Below are 23,352 nucleotides of genomic sequence, written 5' to 3'. Positions count from 1 at the left end.
ATTTATCATCTTGTAGTAATGTTAATGAGAACTTTGTTTTTGAACCTAGAAGGGGTAAAAGATCTAAAAAAGCTAAAAAATTTGGTTCTGAATTTTGTTCTTTTCTACTTGAAGATGATCCTAAAACTTATGGTCAGAAAACAATATTGCGGATTCGCTTGCAAAAAGGTTGACACACCAATAAGTACTTGAGTCATGAAGGGAAATGAGACTAAAGCTTATTATTTAGTCACAACAATGGACACTCATCTTTGTGTGATTGGTGATCCTATGAATGGAGTTCAACAGGTAACAACAAAAACAAAATTATTTGTTGACTAAAGTACACCGTAATACTTGTTTTGCAGAGTTGTTTCGTTTCTCATTCCTATGATGAGGTGTATTGTAAATTGTGATAATATTAAGATTGAGGTATTTACGTATGTGTATTTTTTTGTCTAAAAAAATATCTCATAATGGATATGATGACAATTATTGTAGGGATGAGGTCACAAACCACTCTTTGAGGATTCATTTAGTGAGTGTGGTGGTGGGATCGCCGCTGTGAGATATTGGCTAATCCCTAACTGACACTTATGAAACAAGATACATGCGCAATGCCATGTAACATGCAACCACTGATTAAAACCTAAATGAACACCAATATTGTAGGGGTTGTGTACTAAAGTCCGGTTAAAGAAGGTGTAGTTCAAGACAATTAAGTCTCTATATTTTTTTCTCGAGTGTTCATAAACACTAGATATAAGGCTCAAACCCTGAAGGTTACTTATGCTAAAATACAATATCAGAAGCTCTTTCTTTTATGTTTCTATACAAATTGCATTTTCTAAGAACATTTTAAAATTGTAAGTTACGTGGGGGAATGTAAGTAAATATTTATTTTATAATTTAAAATTTATAAAAATATATTACTTATGTTAATTTTGTTTTTATAAAATAAAATATTTATTTTTTAGAATTTGTTACATAAAACTAGAATTCCTATCTTATAGGTGTGGTAGTTTTACTGAGTTTTTTGTGTTTTGCATAAGGGGGTCTGTGTTTATATATATATATATATATATATATATATATATATATATATATATATATATATATATATATATATATATATATACACAAATATTTTTTTGAAAGAAAGATGATCGGTGTTTAGAAGGTTCAGGGATTCTTTCGTTCACATGATTAGAACCAACATGTTGTCATATCTTGGGATAACGTGTTATTCTGAAGTTATATTGCTAATATTGTTCTTTTATTTAGTTTGAGGCTTTGCATCTTCTTCTCATTTAGTCTTGCATGTAAGTTTTGTCCTTAAAGTAATATGATGGACCTGCAAAACTCAAACTTAAAAAAAAAAAAATCCTTTAATAGTAGTTTTCTTAGCAACAAAATCATAACTGAGAGTATGGTGACTTAAATTTTGAAAACGTTTATTTTAGAGCTTTCAATTTAGATTAGGTATTCAAATTATTTAAAATATTATTTTGTTTTTTTATATCTTTTTTAAAAGAAAATTTGATATTATGAAATATCTTATATATCTTATCTTATTATAAGACTAAAATATATTTGTGATCTTTGGTATATATCATATTTTTGTTTTCATCCTTGATAAAAAAATTTCTTCACATTTGCTCCATAATATTTGAAAGATTTTGTTGAAAATCTTTGTCGTTAATTATATGATGACGTGTTCATTAAATATTTGATAATGCGACATGTGGCAATTCAAAAATCGCCAATATTCATTTGGAAATTAAAATTACAATTTCTGGTGGCTAAGGCAATCCAGTGTTGTAAGTGGTTTAGGTTAAGCCACTATTTTTACCCCTTAGAGCCTCCATGGGAGCCAATTTACGGCAACGAAGTTTCATTTTTTTTTTCTTGTCGCCTCCCTCCTCTCGAGTGATCTCTCCCTTGTCAAAATTTTCTTTCACAAATCCCTCATACCCCAAAAGGCAAAATTCAGGCTATTCCCCAAAATATAAACAACATCAAACTAATACACATTACCCAAAGTGCATTATACTCAACTAATCATCAATACAACAACAACCAAATGAAAATGAAAGGAAATCTCAAAAGCCAGAAAAATGGATAGTAATCCATTATTATTTTCTTAAAAAAATCAAAATTTTTATAGTGGCATTTGATTTACCACTGCCAAAACAGCGGTTTTGAGCACTTCTTCATCGTCATCCATTGTGGTCTGATGACACTACCATCGTCATCGTTGGTATCCCTTTGTGTCATCGGAAGCCACCAAGAGGTCCTCCCGTATGGTGACTTCTTCGTCATCCACGGTTAGAAAATAAAATAAATAAGAAGAAGATGCAAAATCTCAAACTAAACAAAATAACAACAATAGCAATATAACTTCAGAATATGACAGAATATGGGTTAACAATGCAATATAACATACAATAAACACAAAGGAAAATAAATTTAGAGGAGAAGTTTTAAATAGTCTAGGTTGAAGCACGCAAATGCTATTCTCAGAGAAGATGCTCCCACTACACTGGTAGGAGAATTTGATTGTGCTCCTCTATCAAAATACAACAACCCATTGGCCCTGATTGTGTGCAGCGCCAAACCTTTCGAACACACCAATGCCCTTTCTCCTCAATGTAGTTTTTTCACAGGAACAAGAAACAACATACTTTGTGAACGTTACTTCCAACGTGCAAGATAAAAAAAAGCATAACAAACCAATTAAAGTTGGAACTAATCGCTAAGCTTAACAAAAATCTTGTAACGTTAAAAAATCAAAACAGAATGAAAAACAACTCCCCTTCACCTACAAAACTGCTAACGTTGATAAAATAAAGTATTCACGTACTATTCAATCCCACAAATATAGGAGTTTAATGGATTGAAAAAGATTGAGTTGGTGAACATATATATATATATATATATATATATATTAAATTACAAATAAAGTATTTAACTATAAAATATTTACCAAAATTTCCCCATATAATTTAAAATTTAAAAAAAACACAACTTATATAAAAATATAAAAGAAAGAGAATGTGATATTATATTTTAGTATAAGGAACTTATATTTTTAGTGTAAGACAATGGAGTGTTAGTTGATGCATAAAATATGTAGGCTCTCAAAAGGGAAAATGTACCCCACGCAATAGTAACAATGAACTCAAAAGTTTAGATATCAAACCCAAAGGACTAGCTGTATTCCCAATCAGCCAAGCTTATTAAATTAACAGTGGAATTGATTATAAAGAGAATTTAAATATTTTTGTAGTTTTAGTTTTTATAGTAAAACAATTATAAAAATAAATAAAGAGAGGTTTAAGTGATGTTAAGAATGACTAGGAGTCATGACTTACTAGTACCAATTTTCTCTCAACCCTAGTTCTAATGAAATTCCTTCCCCAATTAACTATTGATTCCCAAAATCAACTAAAGCCTATGATCAAGGTCAGAATATGCTATTCACCTTAAATCAATACCCCAAATGATCATGGATCTATCAATTTAAGTCAAAGGATATGATCAATTATAGGGATAATTAATTAAAAATTAACTAATCTATTAGAGATTACCCAAATAGTTTGATCATGCAATTTGGTGCAAAACATTCTCTACTTAGATCTATCAATTACATGTAGATGATCACTACTATGCAATCAATTGAGTATTAGAATGACCGGTTCCAAATAAACATTAAAAGTAAGGAAGAGAATTAATTAACATAAAAACAATGAGGAGTTTAATTAAGAACAAGGAGAGGAGTGCATTTGGATAGTTACATCATAACCCCAGACTAGGGGGACTAGTCAGTCATGATAAGAGAAAAACTAGCAATCTTATAAAGAGTAAACATAGATATACCGATAGGTATGAACGATGTTGTCCACGCTCTGCAGCTCTCAAAAGTCCTCAAGGTTCTCTCAAATTCGTAAAAGATAAGAATAAAATTGAATTATGCTTTTACAAAGTCTAGAGACCTATATATAGCTTCTTAAAGATTTCTGCATGAAAAGGTGCACTACGATTGTGGTCGTGCTTGGAATTGACACTAAAGCCTTGGGCCATTATGGATTAACCACGACCCTCATGAATGGATCCATCTTAGTTGACCATGACCCCCATTAGTTGACCACGACCATTATCGGATTTTGACATTGTTCTAGAGGATTGTTATCACTTTATTATCATTGTGTTGATTACCATGGTCGTGGTAAATGTACCACGGCCGTGATCAAGTGTAAAGTCATCAAATCTTGATAAATTTGTGTAATCTTTAATTTTTTCACTCAATTAAGCGGTTATGCTTCTGCAATACAAAACTAGTGTCCAAACATGAGTTCTACTAAGAAAAATACATGCAAAATGACACAAAAACTCACACAAAATACCACTCAAAAAGTAATTTACCATTAGTCATTGTGCAATCAAAATAACAAATCTTCTCATTTGTGTTAGAGCCAACAATGACTTAGTAGGACAAAGAATATTGGTTGTAACAAGCTTGGAGTAAAGCTTGAATTAAGAAGTTAGAAGTGACAGAGAGAAATACTTGTAGCTTGTTGAAGTTACTAGAATTTGGTGGTTTGCTATAAGAACTTGACATTGTCTTGGTGGTTGAGATGAACCAACATAAATTTGATGTGTCTTATTCTTTTTTATTTCTCTTTTGCTATTTGATCTGTTAGGGTTTGAATTTGATCTTTATTTTTTAAAAACTTTGTTTGTTTTACAAAGATTTGAAACTATCATCTTATTTGTTTTGCAAAAGTCTGATATCTGTTTTGTTAAGTCTTACTTCACAAGACAATAACTTTATTATTTACGAAAAAAATTATTTTTTTATGAAAATTACAATTCAATCTTATTTCTTGTAATATTTATTTTTGCAATATTATTATATTGTATTTGTATTTGTGAGTTGTTGTAAAGATAGGTGTTTAAAAAAGTTTATATACTGAATAATAAATTTTAATATTATGACAATGGTCATTTATGCATTGCTTATTGTTGCTTATTTGTGAGTCAATTTGATTTTAGTATTGTTGCTTATTTGAAATGTTTTATACTTGGATTATTGTTATTTAATTGTGAGTGAATTAGAATGCAACACTAAAATCTAGACTTTAAATATATACACGGGATCATTGCTTCAAACTTCTTGGTCTTTAAATTTCTATTGATATGCTTACTCTTTAACAATAATTTTGTGCGGTACATATATACATTTTTGTTCATTGTGTTGGAATTTGAATGTATACAGGTGTGATTCTAAAAATATAATTACTTATATATAAATATATTTAAAATTATCTAACTGCCTTTAAATATTATGTAGAATATGTGGTTTATTGTGTATTTAAATATTATGCAACAAAAAGAGGTAAAGTGAGCATTACATTGGTCTTGGATGGTACATGTTTTTCAAGGATAAAAAATAAGTTGTTGGAGATGTTCTCAATCCCCATGATCTTTATGTTGTGATCATTAGAAAAAGTAGAACATTTGGTGTTTTAAAACAATTTTTAAGTTGAAATATTTTCTTGGTACGATGAATTATAAATTACTGAATTTATCAATACTATTAATGTTCTTAATTCTACGATCAAAATTATCTAAATAAAAATAATGAATGAATATTCTTTTCTATGTTAATTAGAAGATTTTGAATCTAAACAAGTACGAAACAAGTTAATGGTTATAATATAAAATAAATTGGTTGATAACATAGGAGATATGCAAATTCTGGTATCAATTTATTTTTTTATCTTTGTGCTCTTAATTCTACGTTTAAAAATATTTGAATCAAAACAATTAATTAATAAAATTACTCTTTTAGTGTTAATATGTTGATTTTAATAAGGAGATTTTGTTTCCAATCAACTATAAGTAAATGATTATTATTTTTTCTTAACCCTCCGGCCTCCGATTTACAAAGAGACCTTAACTATCTAAAGATAAACAATGTGTAATAAAAAATTATTTTAAAAAAGGATCAACTTTAAATAAACGATTATGTTAGAACAAAGTAAAATGTGTATGAAAGTTTGAAAAAAAAAAAACTTCAAGTCTCACATCGCTCATGATAAACACTTGAATAATGTTTCTCTCCCTATCTATAGAAAACTCCTTTCTTCTTTTTTCCTTGTCCCAGTAGAGAAACATTTTCTTAACGTTTCTTTCTCTCTCTCATATTTCAGCCGATGCATTTCCGGTAAACTTTTCCCTCTTTCTTTCCATCGCTCTAAAATTTCGGTTAGCTATAATAGTGACTTTTTAAAGTCATATTTTTTGGTTGGCTATAAGAGTGACTTTTTAAGTCATATTTTTTGGTTGACTATAAGAGTGACTTTTTAAGTCATATTTTCGGTTGACTATAATAGTGATTTTTCAAGTCATATTTTTCGGTTGACTATAAGAGTGACTTTTCAAGTCATATTTTTGGTTGGCTATAAGAGTGACTTTTTCAAGTCATATTTTCGGTTGGCCATTAGAGTGACTTTTCAAGTCATATTTTCGGGTGGCTTTAGAGTGACTTTTCAAGTCATATAAGAGGGTGTAATTCTAGAAAAGGTTCCCTGAATGCAGTGGAGCTATTTTATCCTAGGAACTTCGTGGTTGAAAAATTTATGGATTTATTACTATTGATGTGTTATATGGTTGATATCATTTAATTTGTTGTAACAATAGTTTATGGCAAACTGAAAAAATTACTGACTGAATCGCGGACAATATCGCTTTCTTTGTCGATAATAATAAATCGATAAAATTTTATTTGTCAGTAAAAAAAAATTATAATATTTTTATAAAAGAAAATATTACATGTTCTTACAAAATACGATGACAAAAAAAATCAAAATATTTAATCCCTATATTAATTATAGAAGCTGAGCTATTAAAAATTAAAAGAATAAAGTAATAAAATTAGTATCAATTTATCTTATTTTTTATTTATTATATTTTTATATTCATTTCAATAAAAAAAATTATCATATGATGCAACACCTATTTTTTTGTGTGGAGAAAATTTTATTTAATTACACACATACAAATAAAAAAATGATTTTGGGGACAATTGCCCCCCCCCCCCCCCCTCCTATTGAAAGGGACCCCCAAGGGGATTGGGAAGGATTTTTTTTTTTATATAAAAACAAAAAAATACCTTTTCCCCAAATTTTCGGGAAACCCTTTTTAACCCAAAATTTTTTAAACCAAAATAAAATTTCTTTTAAAAAAATAAAAATGGTAATTACCTAAAAATCCAAAGAAATCCAGAAAATCCCCATTATTTTTCTACATGCCAAAATAATTTTCATAAATAACAAACAAAAAAATACCCATTTTTTAATTATTAACCTTTGACTCAAATAAATTATTCGAGAGTTTATTTTTCCTGAAAAAAAATTATTTTTCTCTTATATAGATCTATATATTAAAATAAAAAATTATATACGAACAAAAGTACATAGGAATATATATATATATATATATATATATATATATATATATATATATATATATATATATATATATATATATATATATATTTATAAAAGCAAGCAGAAAAGTTCATCTTAAATCACAAAGATGAACAATTTAGTCGAAATAAGTCAATATCTAAATTATATGGTGAAATTTTATTTTTATTATAATGACTTTAATTAAAATGTATGACTATCTCTTTCCTAACTTAAATAATTTATTGGAAATTTTATTTTACAAAATGAAATAAATATATTGAATGAGGAAGGAATATTTTTTATAATGTATCAAAATAAATCTATATTTAACTTACTATATAAAATATAACACACGAAAATGAATATTGTTTATAAAAATAAGTAGGAAAATTTACATTAAATCCACGGAGATAAACTTTTTTACTAAAGATTTTTGTTCAATCAAAATTAAAATTTCTTTTACATAATTAACATATATTTAATTACATTGAAAAAATTATATTAATTCAACATAATCACTATTTCCATACACAATTAGTGTATAAAATTAATTTTAACCAAATTATTATTTGTTTATTTATTATCTTCTCACTTAAATAAATTATTTATGTTTTGTTCTACTTGGAAAAATTTAAATTTTCTTTTAATTGTACATGAAAATATATTAAAATAAAATATAACACATAGTTATAAATTTTTTTATAAAAATAAGTAGAAATTTTCGTTTAATTCATGAGATGAACAATTTATATGAAGTCACAATAATATCTAATTTACTATGGTAAAGTTAAAATTTTTATTTTGATAATTTTAATTTGAATGTATTTTTCTATGGATGTTTCTTTCTTAATTTATTGAATGTTTATTTTATGGACATGAGAATTATGTAAAAATATATAACAAACAAGGATGGATATTTTTTTTATGTAAGTATCAAGGAAAAAAATACAACCTATGCAACACACGAGTCAAATGACTTGAAGATACTTATTTGTTACTTCGTCATGTTACAAATATGACTTCAAATGTAGCCCATAGAGAAAGTCTTTCGAAATTTGAGTTAGGTATTATTACACATCATTATTGGTTATGTAATTTTTTTTCATGGATTCGGTATTGGCTCTATAACTTAGTCATCAAAATAAAACTATGAATGTGGTTTCGTTTACTGTTTAATATTTAGTTATCGTTCTTTATTGACAAAATAATGCAAGATGAGAATTAATATAAATGGAAACATCTCCAAATGTCTCCAATCTATAGTTTTTTTTATGATTTTATATACAAGCAACTTTTGAAGCAATCATTTTGATTTTTAAGGTCAATGACTAGGTATCATTACATTTTATTATTTGTTATTTATTTTAACTATGATAAAAGGGGGAAAAGTTATGATTCATTTTATTTTATAAATATGAAAATATTATTATAAGTATGATTAAGAACATGTTTTTTAAATTGATTTTTTTTCACTTTTTCTTTTACTTAATTATGATCCATTTTCAGATGTCTCATATGATTGAAGTATTTGAGATTTAGTTATTGTAACCCTTGTAATTTGTTATTTATTTACGAAACACAAAAGAAAGATATGAACAAAATGCTATTATATTTAGAATAATATCATGTGTCCTATTTTATCAATGATTTCATGTGTTATTTTTTTTCTTTCAAAATACAATAGTTATTCACATATTGTTATTTAAAATACATAAAAATAAGATCAAAATAAAGATTTTCAAATACTTTGTTTGTTTCGTGCATTGCACGATAATTTTTTTTATAGTAAAAGTGTAAAAAAGTGCGAGAAAGATGGAGTGTAAACCACTTATTGAGATGTTTTTACTGTCTAAAAGCTGTTGTAGTTACATATATATATATATATATATAAAAGATAGTTAGATGAGAACAATGTTATCAGATCAGGTTGATCTATTGGTTTGGGAACTGAACATCTAATCCGTTGGAGCTACTAATTAAACCAGACATGTATATGACCTGAGACAAAATGGTTGACTCAACTATAAACCAGCGATCCGAGGACACGATTGACTAGAGTAGTTATGCATTTTTATTTTTTTTTTTACAATTGAGCAACATCTTTCATATTAAAAAAATCAATTTATACCTTATATGTTTATATATTTTGCTTAGTTTTTTTACCAAGCACTGCACCTTAGAATTTGAGATGATAAAATTATTGTTACTTTTAATTTTTTTCTTGGCTAATTTGTGTGTGGGAGATATTAGATTATGTTTGACAATGTACAACAATGATAATTTTGATAAATGCACGATAATAATATTTTAAAATTATAACTTAAGTATACTTAATTTCAAAAAATATATCATGTGCTCAAAATTTTAAACAACTTCTAAATATATTAAATTTTATTAAAATTTAAATTTTAAGGATGCACGCTTGATTCGCTAAAAAATAAGGGATTGGATAACACAAAAATATTTGTCTAATATTTGATTTAAAAAATGACTACAGAACAATACAAAATAAGGAATGTTGAACTTGACAAATACTAAAAAACTTATAACTCACTAAACACCGAGCACAACTTTTTGTCAAGTGTCTATTCTAACTTTTCATTATTGCACACCTTTTTTCTTTTTCCATATATATCTCATTCTCTAAACCTCTCTCTCCAAACATCATACCTTGGCCGTCGGCAAGAACCGCCTTTGTTGGGCTGTGACCTAAATCCATATGGAAGGTTATTCTGTTATATATTTTTTTTCTGTTTTGTCCTCTGCCTCTATAAGGCAAGGATGCCCTGTATTTTAAAGAGGATAAGCTTCCACTTGTATACTGCAACCATAATAAAAGCTTTCTGCTTTTCCCTCCCGTGGATGTAGCCTTTCTCAAGGTGAACCACGTAATCCTGTGTGTGTTCTTTCTCATCTCTTTCTCTTTCAATTCTGTTGCAATTTGTGTGTATGATAATTTTGTTCTGCTGCATCTACTGCTGCTGTCCTTGCTTGTTCTTAATCACTTCCATAATAAATTGGTATCAAGAGCTCAAGTTGCGATCAAGGGAATTAAAGATTCTCGTCTAAATACGAAGATCAAGCTGTGGGAGTCTTGTTTTTGGTTCTTTCGCTGCTTCTTTGTGATCAAGAACATTCAAGAAATCATGTCAAACACAATTAGGATTGAGAAATTCAATGGAAAGAACAGCTTCAATCAGTGGCGCATCAAGATGCGTGCTTTGTTAAAGGAACAACGTGTTTGGGCTTCTGTTGCTTCTGCATCTGTGAAGAAAGAAATGACTTCTGAATCAAAAGAAAAGGCCTCTATTTCAAAGACTAAAGAACTTGTAGAACAAGAAGAAAAGGCTCACTCACTAATCTTGCTTTCCTTGTCTGATGAAGTTTTATATGAAGTTGCAAATGAAGAAACTGCAAGTGGCTTATGGCTCAAGTTGGAAAAGTTGTATATGACTAAGTCAATCTACAACAAGCTCTTCTTGAAGAGTCGTCTATTTGGTTTACACGTGAAAGAAGGTACATCTCTTAAAGATCATCTTGATGAATTGAATTCTATTTTAATGGAATTAAGAGATATAGATGTTAAGATAGAAGATGAAGATGCTGTCATGATTTTGTTAGCCTCTCTACCACCATCATATGAAAGCTTTGTCAATTCTCTTAGTGTTGGTAAGGAATGTGTCACCATGGAGGAGGTGAAATCCAGCTTATACTCAAGGGAACTTCGATCTAAAGCACCTGGAAATTACGAAGAATCAAATGGATCTAGTCTTGTTGTCTCTAACTCTAACAAGAACATCAAGAAAAAAGTGTTTAAAGGAAAGAAGAAGACTCATGTCAATCCAAAGGATATCTGTAATTACTGCAAGGAGCCAGGTCATTGGAAGAAAGATTGTCCCAAGAAAAAGGGCAAACCATATGTTGCTGTTGCCAAGGAAGGTTCCACATTTGAAAATGAACTTGTTCTCTCAGTTGCTGATCATCACCAACATTCTCAAAATCAGTGGATATTAGACTTTGGTTGTTCCTTTCATATGTGTCCTAACAAAACCTGGTTTGACACCTATGAAGAGAAATCGGGTGGAAATGTCTTCATGGGAAATGATGTCTCATGCAAGACAATTGGAATTGGCACAATAAAAATCAAGATGCATGATGGAATTATCCGAACACTCACTGAAGTTAGGCATGTTCTAGAGCTGAAGAAGAATCTAATCTCCATAGGTATTAAATTTCCTAAAGCAATTCACACCACCAAAGGAACTCTTGATTACATTCATGCTGACTGTTGGGGGCCTGCAAGAGTACCTTCTCTAGGTGGTGGCAGGTATTTTATGTCCATAATTGATGACTACTCAAGGATGACATGGATCTAGATAATGAGTCAAAAGAGTCAAGCTTTCAAATGCTTCAAAGAGTGGAAGGCACTGATTGAAAAACAAACTGAAAGGAAAGTTAAAAGACTCATAACTGATAATGGCTTGGAGTTTTGCTGAACAAAATTTAACAAATTCTGCAGAGATGAAGGGATTGCTAGACAGCTTACTGTAAGGAACACTCCTCAGCAAAATGGAGTTGTTGAAAGAATGAACAGAACACTCCTGGAAAGAACAAGATGTCTATTGTCTAATGTTGGTCTCAACAAAAGTTTTTGGGGAGAAGCTATCAATACAACCTGTTTTCTGATCAATAGAACACCCTCTACTGCTATAGGACTTAAAACTCCTATTGAAATCTGGAATGGAAAAACAGCAAATTACTTAAACCTAAGAGTATTTGGCTGCAATGCTTATTATCATGTCAATGAAGGAAAGCTGGTACCTAGATCAAGAAAGGGTATGTTCATGGGTTATGGTGATGGGGTGAAAGGCTATAGGATCTGGTCACCCTCGGAAAAGAAAGTTCTACTCAGCAGAGATGTAATTTTTGATGAATCACATCTGTTTCATCCCAAGCTTGAGGTTCCAATTGCTGGAACACAAAGTTGCCACTCTCCTCAAGAAAAGGATGTAGAATCTACAGCCAAAGACTCAGAAAAAGGGGGTCATTCTGAAACATCTCCTGTGGTTCTTCAAGAAGGTGAGAAATTAGAAGATTTCAGTGCAAATGAGTCTCATTTGGCTGTTGAACCTGATCCTCCACAACTCAATTCTGAAATCAATCAGAGATCAAAAAGGGTCACTAAACCTCCTGAAAGATATGGTTTTGAAGACATGGCTGCCTATGCATTACATGCAGCTGAAGAAATAGATTCAAATGAACCAGCCACTTACCAAGAAGTTATCAATCATCCTAAAGCTGAAAATTGGTTGTTAGCTATGAAAGAGGAAATGGAATCTTTATATAAGAATCAGACCTGGAAACTTGTTGAACTACCTAAAGGAAGACATGTGGTAGGCTGCAAGTGGATATACAAGAGGAAACCTGGTCTTTCAGAAAAGGAAGGGATAAGATACAAGGCTAGGTTAGTTGCCAAGGGATTTAGCCAAAAAGAAGGAGTAGATTTCAACGAAATTTTTTCTCCTGTGGTCAGACATACATCCATCAGGGTTTTGCTTGCTATAGTGGAAACCAAGATCTGGAACTTGAACAACTTGATGTCAAGACTGCTTTTCTCCATGGAATATTGGAAGAAAATATTCTAATGAAACAGCCTGAAGGTTTTGAAGTTTAAGGAAAAGAAAGGTATGTTTGTCAACTACAGAGATCCTTGTATGGGTTGAAACAATCTCCAAGGCAATGGTACACGAGATTTGACAGCTTTATCACTAGCCAAGGATTCAAGAGAAGTCTCTATGACTACTGTGTTTATCACAACAAGGTGGAGGATGGATCAATGATTTATCTTCTACTCTATGTAGATGACATGCTTATTGCAACAAAAAGCATGTGTGATATACAAAATCTGAAGATTCTCCTGAATGGTGAATTTGATATGAAAGATCTAGGGGCTGCGAAGAAAATCCTAGGAATGGAAATCTATAGGGACAGAACTCAAAAAAGGCTATTTTTGTCTCAAAAGGATTACATTCAGAAGATACTTGTGAGGTTTGGAATTCCTGACTCTAAACCTATTAACACTCCCCTTTCAGAAAAAGAGAAGTTGTCTACTGTGATAAAGGTTCAAGCTCAAGCTGATCAGGACTATATGTCAAAGGTTCCATACTCAAGTGCTGTTGGCAGTCTCATGTATGCCATGGTTTGCACCAGACCTGACCTTGCTTATGCTGTTAGCATGGTTAGTAGGTTGTTAAACCAACCTCAGAAGGAACATTGGAAGACTGTGAAGAGAATTTTCAGATATCTAAAAGGGACTGCAAATGTAGGTTTGATCTATGGATCTCACTCAGATTGCTGCCTCACTGGCTATTCTGATGCAGATTTTGCTGCTGATCTTGTCAAGAAAAGGTCATTAACAGGGTATGCTTACACCCTTGGTGGCTGCTTGGTGAGTTGGAAGGCGACACTTCAACCTTCTGTTGCCCTCTCAACTACTGAGGCTGAATATATGGCTCTTACTGAAGCTGCAAAGGAAGGAATTTGGCTGAGAGGTCTGATAAATGATCTTGGAATTAACCAAGAATATACTAACATCTACTATGACAGCCTTAGTGCTATGTGCTTGGCCAAGGATCGAGTTCATCATGATAGAACCAAGCATATATATGTTAGATATCACTTCATTCGGTCAGAAAGAAGAATCAAAGTTCATAAGATCAGCACTCTGCACAATCCTGCTTATATGTTCACAAAGCTAGTTCCAAAGAGCAAGTTTGATCACTGCTTAAGCTTGCTCAATGTTGACTGCTGGGGATAAGATCATGAGTGTTTGGAGGGAGCAGTTTGTGTTCTATATGGATGTTAGTTCAAGGTGGTGAATTGTTGGGCTGTGACCTAAATCCATATGGAAGGTTATTCTGTTATATTTTTTTTTATGTTTTGTCCTCTGCCTATATAAGGCAAGGATGCCCTGTATTTTAAAGAGGATAAGCTTCCACTTGTATACTGCAACCATAATAAAAGCTTTCTATTTTTCCCTCCCGTGGATGTAGCCTTTCTCAAGGTGAACCACGTAATCCTGTGTGTGTTCTTTCTCATCTCTTTCTCTTTCAATTCTGATGCAATTTGTGTGTATGATAATTTTGTTATGCTGCATCTATTGCTGCTGTTCTTGCTTGTTCTTCATCACTTCCATAATAGCCTTGGCTATCGATGTAGGCACCTTGGGCACCGGTGAGGGCCGTATGAACTGCTAACGTTCCCTTTTTACTCATTATTTATTTCTTTTTATTGTTAATTTATTCAAATGTTCTCATCGTCATCTTTCTCCTTTCGCTATGTTTTTTTTCTTTTGGCCAACTTTGGCGAAACTGCATCGTGTCGCCGTGTTGTCGCCACCATCTTCGCGATCGTGAGATTGCCTAGTGTTGCCCGACCCTTTATCCGATGTGGCGTCAAGGGTTGCACTTCCTTTATGAAAGTGTCTCTCATTTGTTGCGTTGTCTAGGTGTTACTGATGCACCTATGATTTTATAATAAATATATTATTGTATCTGGTACATAAGCATATCAAACAATATAAAAAAAAGAAATTACTTATATTGTATATCGATTATCAAATAATGTATAATATAAAAAATCATCGTGTAACTTAACTATTTATCCAAATAGTATTCTGTTTATTGTGTCTTTTTATAAATTAAACACACCCTAAATGTATAAGTTTACTCACATTATAAAATTATTTAGATTTTTTCATAATATCACACGCATCAACTAATAACTTAAGAGGGCGATCTCAATGACCCATCCAACATGATCGGTTCCCCTACGATAACATTTTATGGGAATTAGAGAATTATTAAGCGGGAAAGAAAGAGCGGGATGTGGTGAATAGAAGAGTGTCATGTCACGTGTCAGATCAAAATAAAATAAGAGATTGTGATATCTACCAAAGCAGTGACTACCATTTTTCTGTCTCTTCTAATCTAGCAAAGCTTGTTGCTAACAATGGAAGTGGATATGTGGGACACAGAAGACGACACCAAGGTTGTGAAGAAATCCAAGCAGAAGCAGCGAAAGAGGAAGGTGGAGAAGGATGGGAAGCGAGAGAAGGAGGCAAAAAGAATCTTCTTGTCTCTGACGAAGCCTTTACTTGTTTTGGGATTGGATCCCAAACCTCTTAGGCTGGAACACCGTGCAAGGCTGCGCCACCTGCTGCGGAGGCTCGTCAACCGGCAACAATGGGTTGCAGCCAGTGGTGTTCTCAGTGCCTACATGAAGGGAACACTTAATGACACCTCTCCCCACACCAACCGTCTTAAGTTTTGGGTACCCTCTTCTGTCATTTTTTTTAAATGATTCAAGTGTCTCACCTTGGAGATATAAGGTGAGTTGGATTGTTAAGGGAGAATAAAAGAGGGAAAAGGTCATGATTTGATCCCCTCTGCTAACAAAACTAACATTTCTCGATGAAAGAAAAAGTGTCTTACCCTTACTTTTGTTCCCTTTCCTTCTAAAACTTTATACTTTGTTTCTTTTATTGTTGATATGCTTAGTTAGTTTCTGAACAGGCTTTATTGGAGCTTCTTAAGCATGTGGAAAACCATTCTATTAATACAACACGAATCAAAAACCTCTATGATATTTGGTCCAAGAAAATTGGATCAATGAAGACATGGCCAGTTGAGGTATGTTTCTGACTTGTGACAAGCTAAGCAATACCAAACAATTTTGTCTTCATTTGCTTTGATTGTTTGAATTTCGTTAAAAAGAGAATAAATAGTGTTTGACAACAATGATTGGAGTTCTTTCAAAATAATAATAATGGTTGGAGACAACCGACTCAATACAAGCCCATCAGCATGAAACATCAATTATGGATTTGTTTAGGCTTTCAGTTCTTAATGTATAATTTTACTTGTGGAGCAGAGCAGATATGCAGTCCATTTGGAGTTCATGGTTTTCTGTCTTTTGCGAGGCCATGCTGAGGATGCATACCATCTTGCTCTATGGTATGCAATTTAATTTTTAATGCGTTGCATCATGATGCCAAGGAATGCATTGTTTCATAACTTGTGGTGAGCTGGTTCTGTCATTATTATTATATTTCTATTGTGGGTTGTATATTTTTCAATAGAACTTAAATGGCTTATAATGGTTGATAAGGTTTTAATGGTTATTATTATTGGTATTATTTACTCCCGAACATTTCTTTTACTCGTAGGAATCAAAAACAGTGTCAGGAGATCTACAATCTCATACATTTAGGAATCATATCTTAATTCTTAAGTATGGACTATGGTACTTGAATACTTGTTATGCAATGCAGACTAAATATAGTATGAATTATGATACTTAATATTGCCATTGTATATATTCGTAGGATAAAACACTAGCATTTAGTGTAGACAAGTTTTTATCACAAGAAAACAAATACATAAACATAATTGTGTGATTAAAATGGCTAGATACGTGCTAGATACATGCTCTCAAATAAATTCAACTTGACTCAAATACTACTGAAATACCATTTTTTTTAACTTGTGTGATTAAAATGGCTTCAAATATGAACTTACCAGTCTCTAGTTTTTCTTCTTCTTTCATATTACCTTGCTCTTTCTATCCCTTTTCATTTTTGTCCTTTGGTTTCTCCTATAGCCTTGAGCAAGAAAAAGGTGATATTGGTCCTATGTTAAAGATGATGATGGGTTTGACATTCTATGAGTTGTGGTATTCTTCTATCCCCAAAGAATTCCAGGTGAGAAATTCAGACCAGTTTCACTTGCAAGAGAACTCAGATATGGAGGAGGCCTCATTCAGCAATGAAAATGTGCAGTCAGAGAGGTATAATTCTGTTGAATCCCACATGGCTGACTCCCAATCTCGACGTGATTCGGATGCCTCTGTCATGAATGGTAAGCAGATATCTGGGGATGTTGTCTTTAATGAAAACATGGAGATTGATGCTAATAAAAGTGAATAACCACATCAGAACTTTCAGCCGGAAGGTTTTTACTTGAGTTCTGAACTAAGTGACAGTTCATCAGTTATTTGCGCATTGGTTAGGAGGGACCAGATTCCTTGAAATAACTGGGCATTCTGCTTTCTGTAATGCTTTCATCATTCAGTGAATAAATAGTCTCTTGTCTTTCCTATTCTATCATTCTTTCTTTTCTTATTGTAATATTCTGATACCAGTTCTATCAAACTGGTATCAGGGCTTATTACTCATCATTTCTAGGTTTAAATAGTGATTACTCTCTGGTTCACTTGTGTAACTTTAATATTGTCTTTTTGTGCATTTACTTAGGGGGACTTGATTTGTGGTTGCTGCCCTTGCGTTTTTCTGATGAGCACAGTTTTGAGGATTTTGTGTATTCGCAAAGAAATCAGCCTAATCACCATTACAAAAATGCAGTGAAATATTTGCAACTAGCTCTGCGCTCAGAACCTTCCGCTTCAGCAGCATTACTTCCATTGATACAGGTATGGATCATACATTTCAATTAACTTTGTTTGGAACCACTCAACTTCATTTTGTATTTCATTTAAGGAGTTGTTTGGTAAACTAAAAATCAGGTTCAGAACTGTAGTTGAAGTAATAATTTGTTGCATAACCTCCTAAAAAAGTTTAACTTTGATCTGCTGTTAATGTAAATTTTTTCTACGCTATCATTGTTCATCCAATCATCTGTCATCACATGACTAAAATTGAAACCTTTTTGGTTTATGTGAATCAAGATAAATTTGAAGTCCTTTCAAGATAATTAACTTTGTATTACGGTAGTCATAGTTTTAAAAACTAAATTAGTGATTTACCAGGTCAAAGTAGTGGGTCAGAGTGGTCGAACCAGTGGGCACTAAATGAACTGCATGAATCGATATATATTAAATTTGTATAACAGATTTGGTATATAAAAATCATTTTTCAAATATAGATAAACTTAGTAATATGATGTAGTAGTTAGTTTCCCTTTGGAAAAGCTCCTGACCAAGGTTCGAATCCCATCTTGTTAAGTTTTACATGTATTTTTATTCACTTTTTTACAATTGTTGACCAGGTCCTCCCTCCTTAAAAGCAGTGTGAGAAAGGTGCATTTGGCTGCGTGACTAGCAGATAGTTGTGTTGGGCAGCGCCAGTACAAAGTAGTGCTGGGGGCGTGTTGCAGACCCTGGCAAGTGTGTAATGTGTTGTGACTTGTGACAAACACATAATGTGGGAGAGAATAAAAACCGGTTTTAACCAGGCTGAGTCTACCAGTCCTTAATGATTTAGTGCTGGGTTGGTTACGCAGCAGTGAGTTGAATACACATCAGTGGGTATCATAGTTTCGGTTCAACCAGCCGGACTAACTTGGTCGGTCTGAGTTTTAAAACACTATCTATAATTTTGAAACTATAAGTGTGAGAACTCCAAGAGGTGAAACTAAGGACTTTTCTGTTGGGATAGGATTACATCAAGGGTCAACTTTAAATCCTTGTTGATAAACCCCATTTTGGTCTTAATTTCCATGGAGTTTCTTGCATCGTTTTTATGAATATGGGCACTTTAATTGATTGTTTCAGTCTAATTCATGCTAAATTAGTGCAGGCCCTATGAACTTCCAAAGGAATGGAAAAAGAACACAAAGGGTGAGATTGGCTCCAGGCACGTAAGCACTACCCCGTTCTTATCCATGCATAGCCCCATGCATGGGGCATGCATAATGGCCGGAGCTCTGAACTTTAAGCGCAATCTCGTGCTTAACTAAGCATGGGTTGTGCTTACCCTTGCAAGATAGATTAGGACCATTCGCCTATAAATAGCTTAGGTTTTAGCTTATAAACACTTTTTTCTTAATTTTCAAAATTAGTCTTCAATTTTGAGCATTTGAGCATTCTTGAAGAGGCTACGTCTAGGGGTAAGCAAGAGGAACACCACGGGGATAATTTCTTGTAAAGATTTCTTTCCCTAATGTCTCTATTGTCTTCTTATTATTTTTATGCTTTCCAATGCCCATGGCTAGCTAAACTCTTATGTTATGGTTGTGATGTAGGATTTATCTTGTGAATCCTTTTTCTTCTATTGAAATTAAATTTTCAATTGTTTATCGATTATATTATTGTATTGGTCCTCATTGTTATTTTGGACTGATCATCTGATACACGAATCAACTAATTGTTATGAACAAAAGTTGTTAATTGATTGACTTATACAATAATAAGATTCATAGGATTTGTATGGACCATCTTATTTTGGGATTTCTAATCCGATTAACATTGTTAATTAATCATTGCGCTTAATCTTTCTTCTAATTCAAGACCTCGTGAATAATAAGGGAATGAATTAGATAGAAGAGGATGTTGAATAATATAAACTAGATTTAGCCCATTAATCAAATGTTAGGCTCATTAAATTTGTGCTACTAGTCTAAATAAAATTTTAGAGAAGTGTAGAAATAAGTAGAAGTAATATTTAATTAGAATAAGTGTGTAGAACTAAGTTGGGAGAAGTGTGTAAAACTCTCCCTTTAAGTATGTGTAATCTTTCTTGATGTATCTAGAACTCTCCCTTGAAGCCTGTAAAAGAAAAAAGGTTGTCATTTGTAAACAACCCAATGAAGTCAAAAAAAGTCCAACTCAAGAGCTAAGAAGCCACTCGAGCTAATACATTCTGACATTTGTGGGCCAATAAAGTCAAGCTCACTAGTTAAAGATTACTATTTTCTCATTTTCATTGATGATTTTTCAAGAAAAACATGGGTCTATGTCTTAAAGCAAAAATTAGAAGTCTTTTTTGCCTTCAAGAAGTTCAAAGCTGCAGTGGAGAAAGAAAGTGGTCGAGAGATCAAAGCCATGAAGACTGATCAAGGAGGAGAATTCACTTCCAAAGAGTTCCAAAAGTTTTGTGAAGAGAATGGGATTAGATGTCCCTTAATGGTTCCAAGATCCCCCCCAACAGAATGGTGTGGTGGAAAAAAAAATAGAACAATCCTTAATATGGCTTGAAGCATGCTCAAAAGCAAGAAATAACAAAAATAATTTTAGGCAGAAGTTGTGGCGTGTGCAATTTATCTGTCCAATCGATATCCGAAAAGAAGAGTATGGGGAAAGACACCACAAGAAGCATAGAGTGGAAGAAAGTCTGATGTCTCTCACTTGAGGATTTTTGGGAGTATAACTCGTGTTCATGTCCTAGACGAGAGAAGAACAAAACTTGATGACAGGAGTGAGAGATTCATCTTCATCGGTTATGAATAAAGCTCAAAGGGGTATAAGTTGTACAACCCAAACAACAAGAAGATGGTAGTAAGTCAAGATGTAGTGTTCGACGAAGAAGGACAATGGGACTTCGAGACTCATGAAAAGGAATACAACTTTTTTCCTCCACTTGGAGAAGAGAAGACACCTCAACATGTTCAACAAGAGCTCACCCATCAACATCAACCACTCACGAAGACACTTTGCCATCTCCTGAGAGTGAAAGGGTTATGTCACGCACAAGAACCCTCCAAGATCTTTATGATTAAACTGAGAGATTGGATAATATCACACTATTTTGTCTCTTTGCAAATTGTGAATCAACGGACTTTGAAGAAGTTGTGGAAGATAAAAGATGGAGAAATGTGATGGACGAAGAAATTAGATCCATCGAGAAGAACAATACATGGAATCTTGTCTCCCTTCCAAAACACAAGACTATTGGTGTCAAGTGGGTGTACAAAACAAAGAAGAATTTCAAGGGAGAAATTGAAAGATACAAGACAAGGCGAGTTGCAAAAGGTTACAATCAAAAGGTTGGGATTGATTATGATGAGGTGTTTGCTCTGGTCGCTTGCCTAGAGACCATAAGACTAATACTCTCTCTTCCAATGCAACGTAAGTGGAGAATTCATCAGATGGACGTGAAGTCTGTCTTCTTGAATGGAGTCCTCGAGGAAGAAGTGTACATCGAGCAACCGTTGGGATACCACATGCTTATTGTATTTATAGTTTTACACGCATATTATGGAAATATCAGTAGCTTGGATTATATGAAATCAATTATCCATCTTACTTGCACAAAGCAACTGACTGTGTTCTGCAATCTAACATGTGTTCTTTTTCTGGATGCACATGCACATCTATATTTTGCATCTGCTATAGACATATTATATTACAATTGTTTTCTGCATAGGATAATATTTGAGATATCAACACCTGCTTCATTTTCTTATTTTTATTTTTTGTTGCCAGTTGTTGCTGATGGGAGGTCACGTTGACGAGGCTCTAAATATGCTTGAGAAGCAATGCTGTAATTCAGCCTCTGTACTCCCAATAAGGTGTGTGTGTGTGTGTGTATATATATATATATATATATATATAATCCCTTTTTATGAATAGCAGCAAGTATTAAACAAACAATTTCTGAGATAAGATTCTATATTTTACTCAATGCTTTTTTGTTATGTTTAGTAAATTTACTAATGTACACACTTGCAGAGCAAGGGCTGCTCTCTTGGAGCATTTTGATGGAAACAACTCTCTCTTGCTTCGTAGCTGTTTTGAGGATATGTTGAAGAAGGATCCAACATGTAGTGATGCCTTAGCAAAACTTATCAAGATGCACCAAAATGGTACTTTCATTCTGAATCATGTGTCTTACATGATTTGAATAATTTATAGCTATTCCTCTGCTACAGACAAAGCAAAACCTTTATATGCTTAATGATACATTACGCATGTGTTGTTAATTGGTTTCTTCTGATACTTTGCAGGAGACTATAGTCTTGAATCTCTGCTGGAAATGATTGCTCTACATTTAGATGCTACAGATGCAGAATACAATACATGGAGGGTGTTCTCTTCTTGTTTCTTGAGACTGTCTTCCTACGAAGATGAACATAAGCAACATTGTGCCCTTAACAAAACCCCTAAACTATTTACGGATGGTATATCAGGAAAATCTTGGAGGCTTCGCTGTAGATGGTGGCTAACAAGGCATTTCAGCAATAGAAAGCTTGAATCAGAGATTGAAGCTGGTATATATTTTTGTGTTTAATTTGATCTATTAAAATCATGTCATTTGAGAAGTTAATGGTAACACCTACCTAGGAGTTTTCAAACTCTTTTAATGATGATGGTGACATGATTTATATCAACTTCACTAGAAATATTGCAACATGCTCACTCACTATAATTGATTTATTTTAGCCATGTTAATTTGTTTTCCTAAATTGTATATGGATCAGGTGATTTGCAGTTACTCACATACAAAGCGGCATGTGCATCGTATATGTATGGATGGGAATACAGCTACGTTACGAAGGCTTATTCTCATTTAGAAAAAGAAAATGGTAACGAGTTGCTGTTGTTCTTGGATGAGTACAGGGGAAACTCATTTGGAATTTATCAAAAATTTCAAAAGAAATTTACACATTTCAATATAAGAATCTAAGGCGGATTAGTTTGGACGACTTCTAAGGTTTTGGGGATATATAAAAAGAATGTAGTGACACACTTGAGACATTTATTGCATAGATAGTAATCACTGATCATTTTTTGCTTACATTTTTTTATTAGTATGGACGACTTCTAAGGTTTCAAGTTTATTCAGTGTCTATTATTTGTAAGAATTCATATACTCTTTGCTTGGCAAATTATCAACTATATTAAAAGGAAGAATTTACCTTTAAAAATGGGAGAATGAAATATAAATTTTAATGGCAAGACACGATAAGTATTTATTTTTCACAAAACTAAATAAAATAAAATTTTAAAGTTTATACAATTGAAAAGTAATAGAAGGTAGAAAGATAGTAACGCTTGAGTAGTAAACGAGTTAATTTTTGTGATAAGATGACAATAAATTATAATACAGTTCTGATATGTCCATTACTCTTTACTTCACTTAAGTTCTGGATTTGTTCTGCATTTT

At 32.4% G+C, this 23,352-nt stretch overlaps 1 protein-coding gene across 3 annotated transcripts; it reads left to right on the top strand.

The window, feature by feature from the left end:
- Positions 1-15,299: 15,299 nt before the first annotated feature.
- LOC100795720 (uncharacterized) lies at positions 15,300-22,983 on the top strand. Of its 3 annotated transcripts, XM_041008609.1 has the most exons (10): positions 15,300-15,785; positions 16,028-16,144; positions 16,386-16,468; positions 17,115-17,214; positions 17,293-17,371; positions 17,767-17,942; positions 21,672-21,757; positions 21,918-22,051; positions 22,193-22,456; positions 22,667-22,983. In XM_041008609.1, exons 1-10 carry the CDS (start codon positions 15,465-15,467, stop codon positions 22,870-22,872), a joined length of 1,566 nt encoding a protein of 521 aa, XP_040864543.1. In that variant the 5' UTR covers positions 15,300-15,464; the 3' UTR covers positions 22,873-22,983. The 3 variants fall into 3 exon arrangements, with proteins under 3 accessions (XP_040864543.1, XP_006593879.1, XP_006593880.1); XM_006593816.3 differs by having other exon boundaries at positions 15,306-15,785; positions 17,115-17,371; XM_006593817.3 differs by having other exon boundaries at positions 15,600-15,843; positions 17,115-17,371.
- Positions 22,984-23,352: the final 369 nt, after the last annotated feature.

Source organism: Glycine max, chromosome 13, assembly GCF_000004515.6.
Source record: "Glycine max cultivar Williams 82 chromosome 13, Glycine_max_v4.0, whole genome shotgun sequence".
NCBI lineage: Eukaryota > Viridiplantae > Streptophyta > Magnoliopsida > Fabales > Fabaceae > Glycine > Glycine max.
This window is presented reverse-complemented; position numbering and strand designations above follow the sequence as displayed.

Excerpts from the sequence above, each read along its gene's own strand:
- LOC100795720 (XM_006593816.3), top strand. The coding sequence starts at position 15,465 with ATGGAAGTGGATATGTGGGACACAGAAGACGACACCAAGGTTGTGAAG. Across the intron at positions 15,786-16,027 it reads CCAACCGTCTTAAGTTTTGG|GCTTTATTGGAGCTTCTTAA; the intron begins GTACCCTCTTCT and ends GTTTCTGAACAG. Across the intron at positions 16,145-16,385 it reads TGAAGACATGGCCAGTTGAG|AGCAGATATGCAGTCCATTT; the intron begins GTATGTTTCTGA and ends CTTGTGGAGCAG.